This window comes from Somniosus microcephalus, chromosome 3 (genome assembly GCF_052327205.1).
Source record: "Somniosus microcephalus isolate GS21.2 chromosome 3, FLI_Smic_1.0, whole genome shotgun sequence".
Taxonomy (NCBI): domain Eukaryota; kingdom Metazoa; phylum Chordata; class Chondrichthyes; order Squaliformes; family Somniosidae; genus Somniosus; species Somniosus microcephalus.
The window spans coordinates 171958016-171982221 of NC_140989.1; the positions used below are offsets into that span (position 1 = coordinate 171958016).

Below are 24206 nucleotides of genomic sequence, written 5' to 3' on the forward strand. Positions count from 1 at the left end.
ATAGTCGGCCAAAATAGGCTTAACATTTCTACAACTTTTAAGACCCAAAGAATCCTGCCTTTCAAAATTAACAGGAAGCAATTCTTCCCTCCAAAGTATTATTTTTCAAACCATTAACAGATTGCCATTCCCACTACATTTTACTGCCAGAACAAAAAGTTCGGTTGATAATAGGCCATTAAAGGATCAGAGTCAAATAGGATTACAGTGCTCAGTTCCCCAAGTCAATTATTGACACATGATTCTTGGCCCAGCCATGAGTCACACCAAGACAGGCAAGTGCAATATGCCACACTCAACTGCAAAAAAGCATCTGCATGTGACTTGGGGGAAAGACATCTTTCTTCCTGTACAGAAGGGCATTCTGTAGCAAGGTGGTCACGACTGAGAACTGATACTTTCCCTTTCCATTTCAGGGAGTGTAGCACATTTTTGCCCAGACATTCAAATATGGAGGCCAGTGGAGTTAGACAGCTGGTGCTGCAGATCCAAGGCCCTCACCCCAGATTGACAGTTACAAGATCAACAGTAGTTTTCAAATTATCAGAACTGCATCTTAATTCAACAATGGCAGTTGGCAAGGGGGGGGGGGGGGGTGGAACACTTAGCTCTAAAGCAGATCATGTTCTCTTACTCTACTGGTTGCAAGTGGACTGTGGGGCAGCCCCAAACGCCAGGAAGGGAAGGGGGGGGGGGGAAAGAAAAAGAGCGAGAGCGTGCGAGCGAGCACACATCAGTGTTGGGCAACTCAAATGTCAGCTCCAAGCACTCAGGTACAGTACAGGTCAGAAGCAGAATGATGCCTTTTCTACTCTGTCCTATTTATGTCAGTTAACTGTTTCCCACATCAGGATTTGTGGGCACACATCACTTTACTCTTTCAGCACTGCAATCTGTACAACTGCTACAGACAATTGGCACAGGAACCTGCAGTTTCCTCTCCTCCCCTTACAGCCCTATCCCGAGGTTACTGAACCCGATTCTGATGCTTAGCCCACTGGAGATCAGTTCATGCCTTGGTCCAAGTTGCTCCCACCAACGACACTATTCCTAGCAAAACTCTCGCTATTCCCTTAAAACGCCCTCAAATGTGTTTAGTATTTGCCAATGTTCAGATGGATTTGAGTTTCCATTCTATTAAGTCAATTAACAATTTTTAAAGCAAGGCATTTCCAATACATAAACATTTTTAAGGCTGCCTCAATAAAAGAGATGTGCATTTATATCACACCTTTAATGACTTCAGGACATCCCAAAGTACTTTATAGCCAATGAAGTACTTTTTTGAAGTGTAGTCACTGTTGCAATGTAAGAAACACAACAGCCAATTTGCACACAGCAAGATTCCCACAAACAGAAATGTGATATGACCAGATAATCTGTCTTTTTAGGTGTTGGTTGAGGGATAGGTGTTGATCAGGTCATGGGGAGAACTCCCCTGCACTTCTTCAAATAATGCCATGGGATTTTTACATCCACTGGACAGGGCACATAGAACCCTCTGTTTAACGTCTCATCTGAAAGACAGCACCTCACAGTGCAGCACTCCCTCAGCCTGGATTATGAGCTCAAGTCTCTGGAGTGGGACTTCAACACACGACCTTCTGATTCATCCAAACCACAAATAGAACAGACAAAAGCATCATAAATTCAATTTACAAAGGGTAAATCATGCTTGACTAATCTACTGGAATTTTTTGAGGATGTAACTGGTAAAACAGATAAGGGAGAACCAGTGGATGTGGTGTATTTGGACTTTCAGATGGCATTCGCTAAGGTCCCGCATAAGAGATTAGCGTGTAAAGTTAAGGCACATGGGATTGGGGGCAAGGTATTGACTTGGATAGAGAACTGGTTGGCAGACAGAAAGCAAAGAGTTGGAATAAACGGGTCTTTTTCCGAGTGGCAGGCAGTGACTAGTGGAGTACCGCAGGGATCGGTCCTTGGACCCCAGCTATTCACAATATATATTAATGATCTAGACAAGGGAACTAGATGTAATATCTCCAAATTTGCAGATGACACAAAGCTGGGTGGGTGGGTGTGCTGTGAGGAGGATGCCGAGAAACTCCAGGATGATTTGGACAGGTTGGGTGATTGGGCAGAAGCATGGCAGATGCAATATAACGTGGATAAATATGAGGTTATCCACTTTGGTGACAAAAACAGGTAGGCAGATTATCTGAATGGCAATAGATTGAACTAGACCTAGGTGTCCTTGTGCACCAGTCGCTGAAGGTAAGCGTTCAGCTGCAGCAGGCGGTTAAGAAGGTAAATGGTATGTTGGCCTTCGTAGCGAGAGGGTTTGAGTACAGGAACAATGATGTCTTGCTGCAGTTGTGCAGAGCCTTGGTGAGACCACACCTGAGTATTGTGTGAAGTTTTGGTCGCCTTATCTGGAGGAAGGATGTTCTTGCCATGGAGGGAGTGCAGCGAAGGTTCACCAGGCTGATACCTGGGATGCCAGGAATGACGCATGAGGAGAGATTGGGCTTATACTCGCTGGAGTTTAGAAGAATGAGAGGGGATCTCACTGAAACTTATAAAATTCCAACAGGTCTAGACAGACTAGATGCAGGATGTTCCTGATGGTCGGGGAGTCCAGAACCAGGGGTCACAGTCTAAGGATAAGGGGTAAGCCATTTAGGACAGAGGTGAGGAGGAATTTCTTCACCCAGAGAGTGGTGAACCTGTGGAATTCTCTACCACAGAAGGCCGTAGAGGCCAATTCATTAAATATATTCAAGAAGGAGTTGGATATATTTCTTAAGGCTAAAGGGATCAAGGGAGAGAAGGCAGGAACAGGGTACTGAATTTGGATGATCAGCCATGATCTCATTGAATGGCGGAGCAGGCTCGAGGGGCTGAATGGCCTACTCCTGCTCCTATCTTCTATGTTTCAACCAAAGCAACAGAAAACAAGATACCTTCCGGAAACATCTTGCATTACTGATATTTTAGGTCTTAAAAGCATGTATAGTATTAAGTGCTCAGAGAACATGGCCATTTAAAAAGTATTTACATTACTTTAGATCATTATCCAATTAAATACACTGTAGTGGTTATATGGTTTTATAGTTTATTTAAAAAGAAATTCAATTCCCCCCCCCATAGTCCTTACAACCCTTCATCCAGCAGGCATACAACGGTTCCTGGATTTGTCAAAAAGCTCGAGTTACTCCAGTCTCAAATTCAATTTCAGAAGTCGCCACATGTATTTTTTTTTTTTTTTTTACAGCAGTCACAAGTGGACTTCTCTTCATTTGAAATTTACAAGAGTTGCTTTGTCTTTAATTATTTTTATTTCACAGCATTTAACGCATTCAAATAGAATTTCATCTCAGTCTTACGATGGCGCCTTGCAAACATATCCTCTGTGCACCGATGAATGGGGGGGAAAAAAAGTGTCCTTTCTGATCAAGTTTCCTGAGGATGTGTTTGCATGCAGTCTGGGTGAGCTGAGATTTATTAAGAGTCTGTTCTGTTTCTGAAGGCTGCGTTGCGGTCATTTGTAACTGCGAAATGCTGGCATTCATTGGCGAGGGTGCATGAAGTGGTTAGTTTGCCTGGCTTGCCCTTCTTCTCTCTCTCTGTGGTGCTCACTTTCGCTGGTGTACCTGTGAAAATGTCTTGCTCCAGTAGGGAGGGGGGGAAAAATGATCAATATCCTTTCGGCAGTGAAGATATTAATCTGCAGAAGGTAAATGTAGCTTTGAAGATTTAATATCTCTGTAACTGAAGTCTTGATTCTCTTTTTTCCCCTTTGAGTGAAGTGTTCTTGAGTACTGCGTGCGACTTTGAAAGCTGCGATTTTCTGTGCCGTTGCCTTGTTTGCATGTACAGTTCATGTAGGTAAGCTGCAGCTACAGTGCTATAACAAGTGTTGCGAGTGAGCTTCAAAACATCCAGTAGAGGACAGCACAGGCGGCTAAACCTTTTTTAGAATAATTTTTTTTTTTTTCCAAAGAGATGTTAGACTACCAGCAATTACTGTACAAACATACAAACCATCAAGGAAAGTATCAAGTGGTTACAATAATTAGGAAAGTACTGTGATTCAATAGCAGGAACCATAATAAAGTTAGAGAACTACAACTTTGAATCATATCTTCAGCTCCTATAGAACAAATACATCAAATTTCACTTCTCAATAAAAGCTAAGATAGTTAACTTGTCTGGCCTGCTCAGTGAACAGATTTTATAACTTGACCCATGCTAAAAAAAAGATTCAATCTCTTGCCTAGTTCACAATCTGGGCTGGGCGAGTTTGGGAAAAAAAAAACAGAACGAAAACCAAACTAAAGCTGAACTGGGAAATGAGGGTTTAATTTTTTAATTAAAAAAAAAAGTTACAGAATGGTAAACATCTCCTAGTGTTTGCTGCACTACCAAAGTTACAAATGTGAATTCTATCCCCCCAAAAATTAAGAGGCCCCTGATTTTTATACATTAGCTGGGTGGCTCGGATTGAACCACCAGCACTGTTCTAACAAGCTGCAGCACTCAGATCACACATGGGTTGCACCTGAAGGTCTCCCTACATTTCCTACTCTCTTCGGATACCAGCGAGTTACACAAAGCTTTGGTTCCACAAGTGCCTCACAACGCGAGAATGGTCTTTTGGCCACTTTCTATATATAAAAAGACCAGCAATTCTGTAGTGTCTTTCACGACCTCAGCACTTGCCAAAGCTCTTTACAGCCAATGAAGTATTTTTTGAAGTGTAGTCACTGTTGTAATATAGGAAAAATACCAATGCCTTGTGCGAGTCACTGCTTTAAGATATACATTTTACACTATTAATTGTGTGCAGTTTCCACTAGGAAGTCACCGAACAGCAACTAGGAGAAGGAACCCAGTCTAAATTTCCCTTCTGTAGCTCAGAACACCAAGGTCCATCTGCCACCACTTAAGAGATCAACTTTCCCCATTTCCATCACACACGAGCAAAAACACTTTATTGTGCAAGTTAAAAAAGGTAGATGTGAATCCTTAGCTGTTGCTGGTTAAAATAGATAACAGTCAGTCCATTTTGTGTGCACACACCAACAAAAATTAGAATATGGCACACAGTGCAGACTATTATAGCTTTTAAGGCCCATCCTACACAGAAGATACTGACTTTAGTGCATTTTCTGTTGCTAAGTTAGAGCAATTATCTGTCACTATTCCAAACCTGGGCTCCGTTACAGCAAAACTGAGGGTTGTTGCTGGAGGTCTAACATAGTACACAGGGTTCTACAAGTACAATAAAAATTTAAAAACCTACACAAGTAATGAGGATATACCATACCTCGTGCAGTCAAGTCAGGATTAGTGTAGTCCCAGGACTCGCTATCATTCTTGAACACGTTCAGTCGAGTAGGCTGATGAATTGAAAGAACACCTCCTTGTTTTAATAAGTGAAAAAAGGGATCAAATTGTCATTTAGAAAAAGCACAATGCTTTAAGAGATTACCTTTGCATATTCAATTTTTAGTGTGCAGCAACCAGAATAAATGTCTGCTCCATTGAGAGAAGCCTTCGCCTTCTGGGCACTTTGAACTGAATCAAATGTGCACATTGTTAAGGAGCCAATAGAAATTTTAGTAAGTTAGTGTCTTGTTAACAATTAATCAGTCACGACCAAACCCATTTCTGTCCTGTTGGTAAGGATGTCTGCGTCTGTGCTCAAATGTTTTCTTCCTCCCTGACTAAAAAGACTTGTACTCGGGATAAGGAGTCAGCCATTTAGGACTGAGACGAGGAGAAACTTCTTCACTCAGAGGGTTGTGAATCTTTGGAATTCTCTACCCCAGAAGGCTGTGGAGGCTTAGTCAGAGTATATTCAAGACTGAGATTGCCAGATTTTCAGACACTAGGGGAATCAAGGGATATGGGGATAGGGTGGGAAAGTGGAGTTGAAGTAGAAAATCAGTCATGAGCTTCTTGAATGGCAGAACAGGCTCAAGGGGCCATATGGCCTACTCCTGCTCCTATTTATGTTCTTACATAGTGCCTTTCACAATCTCAGGACATCCCAAAATGCTTTACAGCCAATTAAGTACTTTTTGAAGTGTAGTCACTATTATAATGTAGGAAACAGCAGCCATTCTGCATGCAGCAAGATCCCACAAACAACAATGAGATAAAAGTGACAAGATAAACTGTTTTAATAACATTAGTTGAAATATTTGGACTCCCTTCTTTGTCGAATAATGTCATGGGATTTTTACGTCCAGAGTGTAGATGGGCCTCGGTTTAACGTCTCATCTGAAAGAAGGCACTCCAAGGGTGCAGCGTTCCCTCAGTACTGGCATTGGAGTGTCAGCCTGGATTGCATGCTCAAATCTCTGGACGAGATCCCACTAACAATGCATATGTGGTCACAAGGTCAGCCGGGGTTGGCGACAATTGCAGGACAGTCTGAAAAATCAATAACCAATTTCCGTGGCAAAATAAATATTTACACCAGTGCCTATAACTATGGTCAGCTGGAACTGAAAGCTTGTCCAATTTACACATTGGGCCAATGCATTTCTCCTACTCCCCCAAAATTAAAAAGGATATTCAACCAGAGCCTGTATCCCATTCTTCTTGAATATTACAATACGGAGGACTGGACCACACGCATTGCAGACAGTGTACAGAACATCCTGAAAAGAGAAGACATTACAGATTGGTATAGTAGAATTGTGAACAAAAAGACAGCAACTAGGATTAGATGTAACAGGTTTAAAGATCTGTCCTTTTCTAACAGAGTTTGAATCCAGACGGTAATTCATTTATTTTTCCACTTGTACGCAATGAAGACTTAACATGAAGACAAACACACTCCCAACAGTAAACTGGGTCGCCGAGTTACCAACTGTCAGTGCACTGGAAATCTTGCAACGAATTAAAAGCAATTCCGTGAAATTAGCTGAAACATGTTCAAGAGAATGAAAACCTACCGTCGTGATTGGATACAGAGGATTCTGAATGGATAAGAATAGAACGTTGTTGATGTGCTTCGGATCTTCAGGACCCCCAGGGCGGGTGATCCGCTGACTGGTGGAGAAGTTGAAGAAAGCGGGGTGTCCAGCAATATTGACGATCCGTCGTTTAGAGTACGCAACACACTTCTGGGCACTTTGCAAATCTTGGAACTCTACCAGAGCTTGCCGCTTGTTGGGCAACATCATCACGTAGCTATAACGAAAAGTCCATCAGCTGTTAAGAACCACTCTTAAATTTCTCTTGGGACTAAAAATACTGTAGCCCAAGAGGCACAAGACCCCTGTTCGAACACCCAAACCACTGCCCAGAAGCAGGGTGCAAACTAGCGCAAGTCAACATTTGTGCCTGGCCCACAGTGGCAGCCTAATCCAGTGCTCACCCCAACCCCCAAGCAAACTGCATAGACAAGAAATTTCATAAAATATTCCAAAAATACTGGTTGAGGTTTAAGGGATATTACAGAACTTGCCCAATAAAATGCAACAGTAATCACTAGGTTCCGTGTAAGTGTAATTTTCTACAGGTAAAGGTTTGTAATATTACATTCTATAATCATTATCTTAAAATGGAGTCTGGTTTTGGGTTGACGTACAGCAACCTCCAAGACAGGAGTCAACGTTTGGCCCGATTCTAATCTACAGAAAATAACCTGGACATCAAAACCAAAAAAAGTCACAAACAGAAAGGGAAGGCGAGACACTGGATGTAGTCAAAGACAGGCTTAGGCGATTAGAGATAATCTATATAGCCTGGTAGATAAATAGCCAATTAAAGTACAGCTTATTACTCAGATGAATGCTCAATGAGTCCAAGATGAAAAGGGATTGGAACAGCAGAGAGAAACGTTAAAAAAACACAGGACTTGAATTTAAGTTAGTGAACTTGTTTTAAACACATTAGGAAGAATTTTCCATGGAATGTTAAATTCTTGGAATCTGTTAGGTAGAGGCAAAAGCATTAAGGATTTTGAGATGAATCTGAATGTTACAATGGAGAGCTAGGGTATTACAGGGACGAACTTTGACAGCCCAAATAGTATTTTCAGGTCCTCAACTTCAGCTAGTGTCAGATTTAAGAGTGAATGGTCTAAATGATAGCGTCTTAGAATTCTGTTAAAATATCACATACAATTTGCAGGGACCGGTATTTAAAGCAGGCCAATTGTTCATTTAAAGTCTTATCTAACCACACTTTGCTCTACAAGTAGTTAAAAAGCTCCATCTCAAATTCCTTTCCCATATGAAAAAGCACACTACATGCAGGGCAAGGATTCAAAGGCTGCGACAGTTATAAGGAGCTAAAGAGAGTGAAGCTTGAGGGCAATTCAAACTAGAGCTGTGCAACAAAACATCAACATCCTTTATATTATGTCACCTATATAAAAAGTGTAACGGTACATTTTCCACTTTTTTTTTTTAAGGGGGGGGGGAAAATATGGGAAACTCTGATACTATAGCAGAGAACAGAGATAGAAACAAACATAGGAGTAGGCCATTCGGCCCCTCGAGCCTGCTCCGCCATTCAATGCGATCATGGCTGATCATCCAAATTCAGTACCCAATCCCTGCTTTCTCCCCATATCCCTTCATCAATCCAAAACTTCTAGATCATGAGACTAGGTCCGATGGGAGCGTTAGGATTTAACCTGGGGCAACACGTGGGAATGGCCAGACGGAAAAGACTAAGGCCATCTAGTTTATCTTCGATCATCCTGGTAGTGGCATGATACGATAATGGAGTGTATATTACTTCTGCTATACAACAGTGTAGTGATGTCATCCGAGTAATTTCACATTTCATTAACAGGGTTTTAAAAAGGCTATAAAAGCTGTGGGGGGGGGGGGGGGGGGGGGAAATCATACAGCTTATTATACCCCTCCTCTCCCAAGTATTTTTCTTTAAACTCAGGGCTCTCCAATGATTTGAGAGCTCATTTTGTATGAATGTCTCCCACCTGATCGCCAGTCTCTTCTAAAACTAGCAGATCTCAGCATTACATAAGTCAGTCTCAGTAACTGGGGTGGGAAATTGGTCAGAGTGCCCAGTCCCGATCTCTCTTTTTGCTCCCCCCACCCCCCCTCCCTCGCCAATAGGACAGGTCAGGTCAGGGCTGGGCTGCAGAGGCACTACAAGAGTCACATCAAATCATCCTGGAGGGTGACTGTTTTATCCTAACCACACGAGAACATCTAAAAAAGAATACTTCTGGGAGAGTAAAAAAGATTAGTGTACATGTACCACACACAAAATAAGTTTGCCAACTTGAGCAGCAATTGCCATATTGAAGAATTGTGTAATCAATAATGCTGGGCTGACACAGGACGGGACAGGTAAAGCAAAAAGTCAGTACCCTTTCTGGTTCTCAATCAATTAAATAGTTCAATAGCCTGGACTAAATCTCAATTCATCCTTAACCTAACCAGATATTGCAGATCAGGGATCAGCATTCCAGACCAGGAAAGGAAGCCAAATCCCATTATTACATTTGAGACCAACAGCTGACTTCCCATTTCGAGAAGCAGGAGTGCGTTCAGCAGACTGCGGCAATAGAAGGAAAGCAGAGCACGTCACCAAATAAAACCCAAGCCGAGAGAGGAGACTTTATATTCAAAACACAACCCAATGTCCCCGGTTCTTTTCACCAGCGTCGCTCACTTCAGAAGCAGAAAAAGGATACCCCAAACGGGAATACTAACCAAGTACTCTGAGCCTAAGTGATTCATTTACCTTACGAGTCCAAATCGGTCAACGCCCTTCACCAGATCAGCTTCGATGACGGAGTCACAAAGAGCACGGACATGAACCACAGGTGATGGGGCAGTCTTGTATTGGCTTCTTGGTCGATCCTGATCTCGGTCTTTATCGCGATCCCGATCTCTACCACGATCCTAAAGTTTCAAATTTAGGAATTATTTTTGTTGTAGCTGTAATATTATCTTCACAACTTATTCTTCCATTTTAACCCTAAATTCCTGTATTGGATATTGCTCCAAGTCAAAAAACTATGAAGTCTCACCAGTGCTGTTATTTCCCTAGTACCTGTTTTTGAACACTAGGCTGTTAGAAAGAACTTCAAAACACAAGTCTGCAGCAACCAAAAGTAGGTGCTCCAAATGTTAACTGACATGCATGGTGTCAGCCGTGGCTCAGTGAGTAGCACACTTGCCTCTAATCAGAAAGTCGTGGATTCAAATCCCAGACACGGGAATTCTGCACAAATCTAGGCTGATACTAGTGCAGTACTGAGGAGTGCTTCACTGCCGGAGGAGTCACCTTTCAGATGCGGCGTTAAACCAAGGTCCCTTTGGCTCTCAGGTGAATGCAAAAGATCCCATGGCACTATTTCAAAAGAAGGTGAATGCAAAAGATCCCATGGCACTATTTCAAAAGAAGGTGAATGCAAAAGATCCCATGGCACTATTTCAAAGAACAGTGGAGTTCTCCCCAGTATCATGGTCAATATTTATCCCTCAACCAACATCGCTAAACACAGTCTTGACAAAGGGTTTACCCGAAACGTTGACTATTTTCTCTCCACAGATGTTGCTTGGCCTGCTGAGTTTTTCCAACATTTTCTGTTGTTATCACTAAACACAGATTATCTGGCCATTTACCACATTGCTGTTTGTGGGACTTGCCGTGCGCAATTGGCGGCTGTGTTTCCTACATTACACTTCACTGGTTGTAAAGCTCTTTGGGGCATCCGGAGTTCATGAAAGGCGCTGTTTAAATGCATGTCTTTTAGGCTTCAATGACTTAATTAGATGTTATGACAAAGCAAAATGCATCAGAATTATTTCCTCTTTCTACACCACCCACCCACCCCCACCCCCAAATGTTATGAACAGACTTAATGACTCGCCCAGTGCTGCCAAAAGCACAAGCACACAGCTTAAATCACACAAGGGAAAGACCAATGCCAGCTTAGAAGCAGAGAGGCCGTTTCCCCTAGTTGGAGAGCCTCGATAAGCCTCAGGATAAGGGGTTGGCCATTTAGGACCGAGATGAGGAGAAATTTCTTCACTCAGAGGGTTGTGAATCTTTGGAATTCTCTACCCCAGAGGGCTGTGGATGCTCAGTTGTTGAGTATATTCAAGGCCGAGATAAATAGATTTTTGGACTCTAAGGGAATCAAGGGATATGGAGATCGGGTGGGAAAATGGAGTGGAGGTCGGAGATCAGCCATAATTAATGAATGGCAGAGCAGGTTCTAGGGGCCATATGGCCTACTCCTATTTTGTACATTCTTAAATAAAGCCCAACAACACACATGCTGCCTCCACTCAGTTAAAGCATGCATGCTTGAGGGCAGAATCACAGAAACCCCAGAGTGCAGATAGAGGCCATTTTGGCCCATCGAGCCTGCACCGACACATATCCCACCCGATCCCCGTAACCCCTACACCAACACATATCCCACCCTATCCCCGTAACCCCACATATTTAATCCCCCTAACACTAAGGGTCAATTTATCATAGCCAATCAACCTAACCTGCACATCTTTGGACTGTGGGAGGAAACCGGAGAAAACCCACGCAAACACGGGGAGAATGTGCAAACTCCACACAGACAGTCGCCCGAGGCCGGATTCGAACCCGGGTCCCTGGCGCTGTGAGGCAACAGTGCTAACCACTATGCCACCGTGCAGGGAAGGAAGTTGAGTAGATCAAGAGTTTCCACTCCTGTTCACCATCCAGTGACCACTGCTAGAATGGTATAAAGTGTGGGCAGGACTAGGCTTAGTGGCTGCACTGTCCTCTTAGGAGTTAAACATGCACTGTTAACTCGGCTCACGTGCAAAGAATAGCCATTTGGATGAGGCGCTGCTCGCACCGGTGGAATTCCAGTGTTATAGTCAGCACTTACACAGAAGAACGAGAAGTAGTCACTTTTCTAGATCAACTGAGCTTCTCAACAACAACTTGCATTTATACAGTGCCTGTATAGGCAAAAATCTGCCTCATCCCAAATGAGTCACTCTACATACTGGACTATTACTTTTAGCAAGAGTGTAACCATTCAGCTCGACAAGACTTGAAATCACCACAGTCCTAGGGGTTTCGATAATAGACCCAAACTTTAAGTCTGAACTTGTTCAGTTGGGATCCTACTGCAAGGTTCACTGACAACTGCAACATCTCTACTAGAAATTAGGCTGTTAATGGAGTCTTTTTCCATGGGTTTGCAACCTGCATCAAGTCTGATCTGTGCCCAAACAAGAGTTTTCAAATGCAATGTCACAATACAATTACTTTTAAGTTTGCCATTGTTAAAAACTGTATATTACTTATACTGCAGCTAAAAGCCATGTCTTGTCCAGATTATTATCTGAACAGCAATAGATTGGGAGAAGGGGAAGTGCAACGAGACCTGGGTGTCCTTGTGCTCCAGTCGCTGAAGGTAAGCATGCAGGTGCAGCAGACGGTTAAGGCGGCAAATGGTATGTTGGCCTTCATAGCGAGAGGATTCGAGTACAGGAGCAAGGATGTCTTGCTGCGGTTGTACAGGGCCTTGGTGAGACCACATCTTGAGTATTGTGTGCAGTTTTGGTCGCCTTATCTGAGGAAGGATGTTCTTGCCATGGAGGGAGTGCAGTGAAGATTCACCAGACTGATACTTGGGATGGCAGGAATGACGTATGAGGAGAGATTGGGTTGATGGGCTTATATTCACTGGCGTTTAGAAGAATGAGGGGATCTCATTGAAACATATAAAATTCTAACAGGACTAGACAGACTAGATGCAGGAAGGATGTTCCCGATGGCGGGGGAGTCCAGAACCAGGGGTCACAGTCTAAGGGTAAGGGGTAAGCCATTTAGGACTGAGATGAGGAGGAATTTCTTCACTCAGAGAGTGGTGAACCTGTGGAATTCTCTACCACAGAAGGCAGTCGAGGCTAATTCATTAAATATATTCAAGGAGTTAGATATATTTCTTAAGGCTAAAGGGATCAAGGGATATGGGGAGAAAGCAGGGACCGGGTACTGAATTTGGATGATCAGCCATGATCTCATTAAATGGCGGAGCAGGCTCGAGGGGCCGAATGGCCTACTCCTGCTCCTATCTATGTTTCTATGTCCAGTAACACAAAGCACTCCAGAGACTTGCGCAAAAAATCTAAGCCGACACTCCAGTGTAGTATTATGGGAACGCTGCACTGTTGGAGGTGCCATCTTTTGGATGAGACATTAGACCAAGGCCCCATCTGCCCTCAGGTGAATGTAAAAGATCCCATGGCACTATTAAGAGCAGGGAAGTTCGCCCTGGTGTAATGGCCAATATTTATCCCTCAACTAACATCACTAAAAGAGATCACAAACAGATTATCTGGTCATTATCACATTGCTGTTTGTGGGACCTGGCTCTGTGCAAATTGGCTGTTCCGTTTCCTACATTAGAACAGTGAGCACACTCCGAATGTACTTCATTGGCTGTAAAGAGTTTTGGGACATCCTGAGGTTGTGAAAGGTGCTTTATAAATGCAAGTTCCTTCTTTAAGTCAAACCAAAAATAATTCCCTTCTAATGTGTTCACTGACTCAGCAAGAACACCACAACAGAGCAATTAGTGTAGACCTTCAATGACCTTTGTTCTCTAGTTCTTAAGCAAGCAACTGGATGAAGCCAAACAAAGCAGCCCAACAGTTTCAACTGAAGGGCATGAGCGAGTGAATTGAGGGGAAGAGAAATGGGGGGGGGGGGGGGGGAATTACAAGAACTTGAACATATATTTAACATTTTTTAGCTAGGAGGCCACTGCAAATTTATATGCGCCGCCAGGTCATAATCCAAAGAATGCAAGATTTCACTTCCTTTGAGCGTATATTAATAACAGGAGAAAAATAATCTTTCATGAACGATAAGGCATGAGGGAGAAGAGCAGCAAATGAATGGTGGTTGAGTGCCTAGATTTGAATCTTAACCAGGCAGACAAACTCTCCTCTTAGAAGGAGGAGGCCCAAAAATGACAAAGTGGGCAGTGTGCACACAGTACAAATGGATGAAGTTGGCAACCTCACAAAGGCCAGGCCTTTAGGATGGCCAATTAATTACCAGTGTAGAATGATACTGGGGCCTTTACAATACATCTAACTGGTACAGCATTAATTAAAACCACCCAAAAAAAATCCATGCAGTCAAGGCATAAATCATTCAATTTCAGCCTTCTAAATCCATATTTGAAAGTTAGTTGCTTAACGTTAACCCAAGGGGGCATGATCCAGTGACAATTAACTCTTGTCCCAATCTCTCTGCTATTTTCAAAACTGTAAAAAATCCTCTTAGCGAGGAGTTCGCTAAATCTGGGTGTTTTACATAGAATCTCAGAATTGTGTAGCACAGAAACAGGCCATTCCGCCCAACAGGTCTGCGCTGGTGTTTATGCTCCACACGAGCCTCCTCCCATCAATATATCCTATTCCTTTTTCCGTCATGTACTTATTTAGCTTCCCCTTAATGATGGCACTCAGGATTGGCTCCATGCATCCAAGCTAACCAGCCAGAACAAGGCATTTAGTCCAACAACTCTGATGCCACCAGAACTCCTGCATGTTACCAGCAATGGAGGGAGGACCAAATGTCTGTGCTTAACGGCATGCTTTCTCTGCCCCCACCCCGTGTGATCTATGACAAGGAACGGTAGGATGCAGACACTCTGACCATGACGCAAAAGAACTTCCGAGTCATGTGGAGACAGCACCAACCCAGTGGCGAATAAAAAGCTCCATGGTCTCTTATTGACAGGGTAAACAGCTGTTCTCCAGGCTATTTAACTAATGGCAGCTTCACTACCTAACCAGATTGTGGGGTTCCATGTCCACTTTCTAGCAAGTCACAAGCAGACTACAAGCAAACAGATTAGCATTTTTGTTTAAACTACTTTTAAAAAAAATCAATCTAGAGGACTTTAAAATTATGATGTGAAAACATTTTCTCCAAGTCTACCCTTTGTGGGGAAAAGACAAAAACTAGGGGCCATAAATTCAAGATAACCACTAATAAATCCAATAGGGAATTCAGGAAAAACTTCTTTACCTAGAGTGTGGAACCTACTACCACAAGGAGTACCTGAGGCAAATAGTATAGATGCCTTGAAGGGGAATCTAGATAAATTGAGGGAGAAAGGAATGTTACATTGGGTGGGAGGTGGTTTGTGGGGCGCATAAACGACGGCAGAGACAATATTAAAAATATCTTCGTTAAGCCCAACGCACTAAATACCCGGCAACAACACTGCCTGGAAAACACGCAATGGAAATTCTCGGATACTTCAAAAATTCATGGAACGTATAGATTTGTTAGTCTGAATTTTGTCGTGTTACACAGAAGTCCACGGAAGGGAATTGGCCAGTCTTGATGCTCATTCATAATGTGATCAAATTGTAGGAACATTAGCCATAGAGCAAATGAACTGCAGTAACTTATTTTACAGGTTTAAGATAATTAGCAAAAGAGGAGTTTTTTTTTAAAAAACAAACACAGCAAGTGATGATCGGGAATTCACTGCCTGAAAGGGTGGTGGAAGCAGATTCAACAGTAATTTTCAAAAAAAATACTAAAAAAGAAAATTGTAGAGCTAAGAGGAGCAGGGGAGCGAGATCAATTGGTAGCTCTTTCAAACAGCCGGCACAGGTTCGCTCGCTGAATGGCCTCCTTCTGTGCTGTACGAGTCTATGAACTACCATGAGCACAGAGCAGCTTCAGGATGCACAATAACTATTAACTTCCAGTAATCTAGGGGACTGTGTCCAATGCAATTTGTACCCACATCAAGCACAAAATAAAATTCTGCAGAGTCCCACAATACAACCACATCACCATACATGGCCAAAACCTGAAGCTGCTTGGAGCAGAGACAGGCAGCACTCAGACAAGGATATGTGGAAAAAAATTATACATTTTAAAAGTATTACTCCTAATAGAAGAACTTGCATTTATATAAAGCGCCTTTCACAACCTCTATGTCCCAAAGCTCTTTCCAACCAATGACATACCTTGGTCACTGTTGCAATGTAGCAGCCAATTTGCACAAAGCAAGGACCCACAAACAGCAATGTGAGCACCAGATACAGTAATCTGTTTAGTGACGTTGGTTGATTGGTAAATATTGGCTGCGTCCATTTCCATCACAAGTGGGTTGGATCAGATTTCTGATTAGTCCCCTCGGAGGACAAGAGACACCCAACAGTTATTCTGGAATGTGTAATTTGATCCTGTCTGTTGTAGAGTTAAATTAGGAGGCCATGAATGTGGGGGGGGGGGGGGGAAGGAAGGAAAGAGCTACCACTGAGCCAAAGCGCACTCCTTAAAAAATGGCAATCCTTTGGGGATGCATAGATTGAGGATTTTAATTACAAAGTATACTAAAAAATGTTCTAAAAACATGTAGCAAAGATGAAAGATTCCCACACATCTAAAACAGACTTGGCTATTCCACCCCCAAATTATTATTATTATTATTTTATTTTTTTTAAACTCAACTTAAAGCTACATTTGGCCAATTAAGGCACGAGGCAGATTGAGATCAACAGATTAGAGGCAAGGGTATCAAGGGATATGAAGCAACGATGGGAAAATGAGTTGAGGTACAGATCAACCATGATCTAACAATGGCAAAGCAGGCTCTAGGGGCTGAATGGCCTACTCCTGTTACATTACTTCATATCCACAATGACTTGAAAAATAAAAATTCAGTTCAGTTCATGGGGGAGGGAGGTGGGAAATTTAGCTAATATGCAAGAATAACAAATTTTGTTCGAAGTGTAGAAACTGCAACTGGTTGGGAGAGGAAATTTTTTTTTAAAAAGTCACTTCCAGCTATTGAGCCACAAAGGACATAAAACTTAAGTCATTGCATTCAACTGGGACTGCAAAAAAACATGAGTACAAATTAACACTGATTGCATCACTGCTTAAAATTGTTAATTTGTGGTTTGTTACTGCTGCTTTACTCCAAACTGTTCACTGGCAAACAGTACACAAATATTGAGCTAGCTGCACAATTTCTTGCAATTATAAAAAAGGAAGTTGCAATGTAGGCAATATCAAAAGGAGGACCCAATTTTGAAGTGTTACTTCATTCACACCCAAAAATCCTGAAACTTATCACATTGTCGGACCTTTCACTGGCACTCCTACTCGCAAGCCAAAAAACCTCAACAGTCTGGAGCATCTGCCACGTTCTAAACCGAAGATCTAGAAAAACTGCTGGCAGTTTGCTAGACTGCAGAAACCAAGTCTTGCAACACAGCACCGAGAGGATGATGGTATAACAGGCCAGAATGTAGAAACTGTGCAAAATTAAAAAGTATGGCTTCAACAGGATTATTTCAGCTGCCTGAAACCCCCATATAAAAATCAAATAACTATCAGGAAAGACTGAACCGGCTGGGGCTCTTTTCTCTAGAAATGATCTTTAAAATTGTGAAGGGGTTAGATAGGACAGATCATAAGAAAGTCACTAATAAAGCCAATAAAAAATTCAGGAGAACCTTTTTCCACCCAGAGTGGAACTTGCAACATGGAGTAATTAAGGTGAATAGTCTAGGTTCCCTTAAATGCATCTAGACAAGTACATGAGGGAGAAAGGACTAGAAGGATATGCTGATAGTTAGATGAAGAAAGATGGAAGAGGCTCGTGTGGAACACAAGCATAGACCAGCTGGGCCAAATGGCACGGTTAGATGAAGAAAGATGGGAAGAGGCTCGTGTGGAACATAAACACAAGCATAGACCTGCTGGGCCAAATGGCAGGTTTCTGTGCTGTAAATTCTATGAAAGTCTGAGTGCTCCCAATTTCCATTAGCTTCAAAAAAGTGCCTATGAAACAGTTAAGTATAAAAACTTTGTTCTAGTCCCATAGATTCTCTCACGGCATGAGCATTAATAGTTTTATACACAATTGAATCCGAAAGCACCTGCTATTGTTCAGCCAGTTCTCAACATGAAAGTCCAATTATCTAGTTGTTAACTGTCAATATATTAAGTACTGTTTATTGGCCTTTGGACCAGCACATTTATTTATTTTAAAAAAGCTAATTTAATGCCACACTGCACCGCAGCCCGAACACATTATGAGACCAAGTTACACGTAGAAGCGGATAGAAGCAGAACTCCTGGTCTTTGTGATCTACTACAAGGGACGTAAAAACAAAGGTTGTCCTGTGGCACCGTCCCACACCTCCCACGTAACACCAGGGAAGCACTGGAGGCAACCTGGTAGCAAACTGCCACACAATACCAAAGAGCCAAAAAGAACTACTCTAAAAAAAAGAGATGTGTTTTTAAACAGGCAATTATAAAAAGAACATGACAAGAACAAAAACAGAAATTGTTGGTTACACTCAGCTGGTCAGGCAGCATCTGCAGAGAGGACAGGCAGGTCAATTTTGCAGGTGTGGACATTGTGCCAAAATTGGGATGACCAAGTACTTGTATCTTAAATAAATGCTGCAAGAACAAACACACTTTACAATGTAAATAACTTTAGAAGAGGTGATGGATGAGGGGAAAAAAACAAGTTCACCTGCACCATAAACAGGTGTTTTTTTTTTTTGGTTTTTTTTTTTTTTTTTTTAAATACATTCGTTCATGGGATGTGGGCATCGCTGGCAAGGCCAGCATTTATTGTCCATCCCTAATTGCCCTAGAGAAGGTGGTGGTGAGCTGCCTTCTTGAACCACTGCAATGCGTGTGGGGAAGGTACTCCCAGTGTTGTTAGGGAGGGAGTTCCAGGATTTTGACCAAGTGACGACAAAGGATCGGCGATATACTTCCAAGTCAGGATGGTGTGTGACTTGCAGGGGAACTTTGAGGTGGTGCTATTCCCATGCGCCTTTGTCTTTCTAGGTGGAAGAGGTTGCGGGTTTGGGAGGTGCTGCCAAAGAAGCCTTGGCGAGTTGCTGTAGTGCATCTTGTAGATGGCACACATTGCAGCCACGATGCACCGGTCGGTAGTGGAGGGAGTGAATGTTTAAGGTGGCGGATGGGGTGCCAAACAAGCGGGTTGCTTTGTCTTGGATGCTGTCGAGCCTCTTCTGTTGTTGGAGCTGCACTCATCCAGGCAAATGGAGATTATTCCATCACACTCCTGACTTGTGCCTTATAGATGGTGGAAAAGCTTGGGAGTCAGGAGGAGAGACACTTGCCACAGAATACCCAGCCTCTGACCTGTTCTTGTTGCCACAGTATTTATGCGGCTGGTCCAGTTAAGTTTCTGGTCAATGGTGATGCCCCAGAATATTGATGGTGGGGGATTCGGTGCTGGTAATGCCGTTGAATGTCATGGGACGGTGGTTAGAATCTCGCTTGTTGGAGATAATCATTGCCTGGCACTTGTGTGGCACAAATGTTACTTGCCACTTATCAGCCCAAGTCTGAATGTCGTCTAGGTCTTGATGCATGCGGGCATGGACGGCTTCATTATCTGAGGAGTTGCAAATGGCACTGAACACTGTGCAATCATCAGCAAACATCCCCACTTCTGACCTTATGATGGAGGGAAGGTCATTGATGAAGCAGCTGAAAATGGGTGGGCCTAGGGCACTGCCCTGAAGTATTGTAAAGCAACAGGTAAGTAAATCTGAGAACTTGAATTTTTCAATATCAGCAAGGCCTTCAGTAAATTTGTGGTACTGCAGCGATAGAAGAACCACTGGCAACAGAAACTCTAGTCTAGGGCCTGGACCATTCATGAGCAATGCCGTGAGACATCCGCTAATGAGGTATTAATTCAAACATTTCTGAATTTAAAATAACCACTTGTTCTCCAATTCATGCTGTGCAGGTCAAACTGTGTTAAAGAGAAATGGTAATAAAGGCCAAAAGATTATTAGTCGTACTTAGAACTAGTCTCCATTTAGTTTGCAGCAGTCATTCAGCATCAGGTATTGGTCCACACAAAGTGTGCAATTTAGAAGCAAGCTTTTAAACATTGTGCCTAATTATCAGATCATATCACTGTAATTTACAACCATAAGTAAATTACAGTATGTAGCCAAGCTCTGAAATGGGACATGGTTACCAAGAACAGGGCAGGTCATCACAAAGAATAATTCAACTTTGAACAGCTGGGATCAAGCACGTGTGTAGCTGACTGACTGCTGCATTCAATCTCGGGAATGTGAACTGACCAATCCTCCGAGAAACACAACTCTCACTGGGGGATTGGGGAATGTAAAATGTTCAACACACGCTCAGGTTTTCTGATTCCTACACATACAAAAGCAGTCTTTTTATACATTCTATTTCCTGTTGGAATTCTCATCACAAACAGCTTTTTTGTTAAAATACCTCTAATGGAATATACAAAGAGGGTTAAAAGCATTTATCAATGTGAAATTTGTTTATTTTATATTCTGTAGAATAGTCCTGGACTGTGTTCAAAATCAAATTAGACACCAACTAATATAAAACACTCTTTTTGCAGTTTACAGCTACAATTTATAGAAACCGCCCCATCACAAATTTCCCCTTCTCTTCGGTCAAAAGCGCCCGTATCTTAGTACAAATACTGCAGATTCCTCAAATTTAAAAACAGGAATCTTGAAAGAACTTAAACCTAAATATATTCACCAGCAGCAGGACACTAACTTTTTTTTTTAAAACAGAGAAAGATAGTCCAGAGTGGAAATTAGAAAATGCAAGAGCTTTTAAAAAAAATTATAGCATCCCTTGCTTGTATTAAGCTCCTGGAAGTGTGAGCTTCAGAAATAAAACTGATTCTATTTCACCAAAGTCCCTACAATTTAAAAGCTTATCGTTTTAACTTTTAATAAATCGTACTTAAATTTCAAGCAGATGTTCCAGTCAGAAAAACTTGAAAGAATGGAATCTTGGGAGGAGTTACTGCATGAAAGACATTTCTTTCAGGAATTTGCATTAACAAAGGGTTCGATTCCATGCTAATTTAATATCTCGTGCTTTCAAAGGCTCAAATTCATATTTTTAAAAAACATTCAAAAGGAAATAATGTCAAAAGCATTCGATTGAAATCCTAGAGAAAAATCGGTAATCAACCACAATGTTAATTACCTTCACTTCCGGTCACTTATTTATAAACAGCGCAAAAATGCCCCTAAACAAACTAACGGCTATGCATACCGCGTTACAAAAGGTTGCACGTTTCCGTCGCTCGGATGTACAGCACCTATTCTATTTCAGGGCATCAGACAATGCCGATTAAGTTACACTTTTAAAAGCTGCATATAGCGCGATTTAAATCGTACTGCCCAACAACCGTAAAACCGGTCCACCCCACCATATTAACCGCAGACCCAATATGTCTGGCGTATTAACTCAGTAAACAGCTATGCTTTCTTCACACGTTCAGCGTCAACAGTTTCCATTGGCCTTTCAAACAGAGGAGCTCTAGGGATGAGCGGCTTAACTGTAACGCCACACTTAAAAATACACCCACAGGATTTGTAGTATAATCTTTATTTCAGGATGCAATTTCTTTAAAAAAAAAATTAGATCATTTGTACATTAACAGGATAGGACTTAAAACGTTTAACATCTTACTTTGGTTTTAGACACCATCCGAAAGCTTGTGATTCCAAATAAAACTGTTGGACTATAACCTGGTGTTGTGTGACTTCTTACATTTGTCCACCCCAGTCCAACACCAGCATCTCCACACCATACGTAACTAGTAAGTATTGCATCAACTTTATCCGCAGTGTAAAGCGAGGTCCATGGGTATGCTGGCTCCTTGGACCCACATGCACAAAGCCTCTGCCACTCCGAATCAGTTTCTTGTGACTGCAAGAAGAAGTTGGCCACGATGGAGTACAACTAGCGGTTTTTTTTTTTTTTTTAAAGGTGTAATGGGCAAAAATACATATTATGTGCTTTATAACAGCAGCAGTTTAAAGCAAACTCCCTCTCGCAAGAGGTAATTGCGTCCGTGTTAAATACAGGTCAGCAGCTACACTTTGGCACGAGTGCACCCCGTACACAAAAAAATTGTCACGCTGGCACATTTGGTGCAGTGCGAAAGGCAGATTAAAGGATTGTAATGGAGAGTAGGAAGAAATATAGGAAAAGTGGGATTAAAGAGAGATTTTAAAAATCACTATGCGCGAACTACTTCTGAAATCTAACTAGCCTTGGGTGAAATTTCAGTACGACTGCCTCGGGTGTGTAAATATACCGGAGAACTACAAAGTGCTACGGGAGTCGCGGCGCGGGACCGAACCTGGAACGTTAATACAAGCGCGTTCCCCTTTGTTCGCGTCTCTCGCTTCCACAGGACGTTACATAACGTTCGGCCGCCGATTCTTCCAACCTCCCCTCCCAACCGTCTCCTCCCCTCCCCCACCCCAGCTCACCCCGGCATCCGAGCCGCCGCGTCCTTCATCCTCCTCGCTGTCGAAATCGGTGTCGCTGTCGTCGACCTTGAGCCGTTTGGACGGGTGGTGAGAGGACTCGTAATACTCGTCCACATAGTCCGTCGACTCGTAATAGTCCACCGAAGACATTCTTCACAGACTCACCCCAAATATAGGCAGGCAGGCAGGGTGGGTGTGGGGGGAGGGAAATAAATCAAGTCCGTCGACCGAGGCCGCGACTGTTATGTAACCGTGGGGGGAAAAAACAACGCTTTGGGGAGGCCCCCCTTTTTGTCAAACCACCGCTCGATACGGAGGCCCTTGCCCGATGGAAAAGCCTCAATGTTGCCCTAGCCAGGGAGCTGGGATGTAAAATCACCTCAGGCGGGAGAAAGGAGATAAATTTTCTCTGCTGCGCTCCAGCTCTGCGCTTCGCCCTTTTGTCCGCGACCCAAAGAATACGGTCGGCGCCTGCGCACCTAGCCCTCCGCCGATTGGCCGCTGGTTTGCCCCAGCGACGGCTGATCCGGATTGGGTGCTGGGACAAAGGGGGCGGAATGAGGGGGAAAGAACGCTCCCATATTGGACAGGCTGCTGCCGATTCCGCTTCCTGATTGGCTGTCAGCACGTCAGTTATTGTGCTCTCAGCCCGCCCCCTCACCTCGCTTTACGCCCCCTACAATTGGAGCTGAGTCATTACAGCACTGGGCCACTAGAACAGGAGCAGGCCATTCAACCGCTCCAGCCTGTTCTGCCATTCAATGAGATCATGGTTGATCTGTATTCTAACTCCATCCACCCGCCTTGGCTTCATATCTCTTAAATACCTCAGTTAGCAAAAAAAATCTATCGATCCCAGATTTAAAATTAATTGAGCTAGCACCTACTGCTTTTTATAGAGAGTGTTCCACACTTCCACCACCCTTTGCATGAAGTAGTTTTGCCTAACGTCTCTCCAGAACGGCCTGGCTCTGATTTTAAGGTTACCTCCCCTTGACCTAGGCCCACCCACCAGCAGAAAACATTTCTCTCTATTTACCCTTTCAAAATCCTAAAAATCTCAAGCAAATCAACCCTTAACATTCTATATTCCAGGGAAGACAAGCCTACTCTACTGCCGCTGTCCCAAGCTTGACTCCCTCTTAGATAAGCCTTCAGCTTCCCTCTGTGCCTCTCTTGGCATCCTACGAAGGGCCCATCGAGGCACTCGTCACTGCCTCCTTACGAGCAGCAACCCCAACTGTCCCATTGTTCTCTCTCGCCCACTGGGGCCAAATCCTGCTGAACTTCTCCACATCCAACTCATCCCCCCCCCCCAGCGCAGACCCTGTGGACACTGGCAGTGGGGCAGCCATCAGCGAGGCAGCCATCAGCGACTCTCTCCACATCACCCTCCAGAATGTCCGTTCACTTGCGAACAAGGCACTTGCCAGCCATGAGCTATCATGGCTGATTGCATCGATATCATGGCACTGACGGAAACTTGGTTGAGGGGTGATGACACCGTACCCTTAAATGAAGCCTCTCCACCTGGCTATATCTTCCACCATTTGCCCCGCTCAGACCGCCATGGTGGCGATGTGCCTCTCATCACCAAATTAAACCTTAGTTGGACCCCGACTCCTCCAGAACTTTCTCCACCTTATTCCAGCCCTCATTTAAAATTTTCATTCTGTACCACCCACCCAAATACCATAAAAATTTTATTACTGAGATATCTTCGCTGCTTTCCTCCCTCAGCCTCTGCACCGAAGGACTTCGCATCCTTGGTGATTTCAACCTCAATTCATCATGCTCTCTCTCCTCTGAGCTGACTAGCCTTTAACCTCTACCTCTATGTAAACTCCCCAACTCATATTCACGGCCACCCCCTCAACCTTGCCGTCTCTCGTGAGCTTG

General features: G+C 43.2%; 1 protein-coding gene across 3 annotated transcripts in view; it reads right to left on the reverse strand.

The window, feature by feature from the left end:
- The window catches only part of LOC147121555 (heterogeneous nuclear ribonucleoprotein L-like), a 36350-nt gene extending 13568 nt beyond the window's left edge, over positions 1-22782 (reverse strand). Inside the window, exons 1-6 of one of the 3 annotated variants that reach the window (XM_085981906.1) lie at positions 22308-22781; positions 9706-9866; positions 6933-7170; positions 6548-6635; positions 5459-5553; positions 5294-5366 (exon numbers count right to left, since the gene is read on the reverse strand). In XM_085981906.1, the coding sequence (XP_085838032.1) occupies positions 5294-5366; positions 5459-5553; positions 6548-6635; positions 6933-7170; positions 9706-9866; positions 22308-22457 (805 nt within the window). In that variant the 5' untranslated portion in view covers positions 22458-22781. Of the gene's footprint in view, positions 1-5293; positions 5367-5458; positions 5554-6547; positions 6636-6932; positions 7171-9705; positions 9867-21498; positions 21532-22307 lie in introns of those variants that run through there. The other 2 variants (XM_085981907.1, XM_085981908.1) reach the window with 2 other exon arrangements.
- Between the last annotated feature and the right edge of the window lie 1424 nt (positions 22783-24206).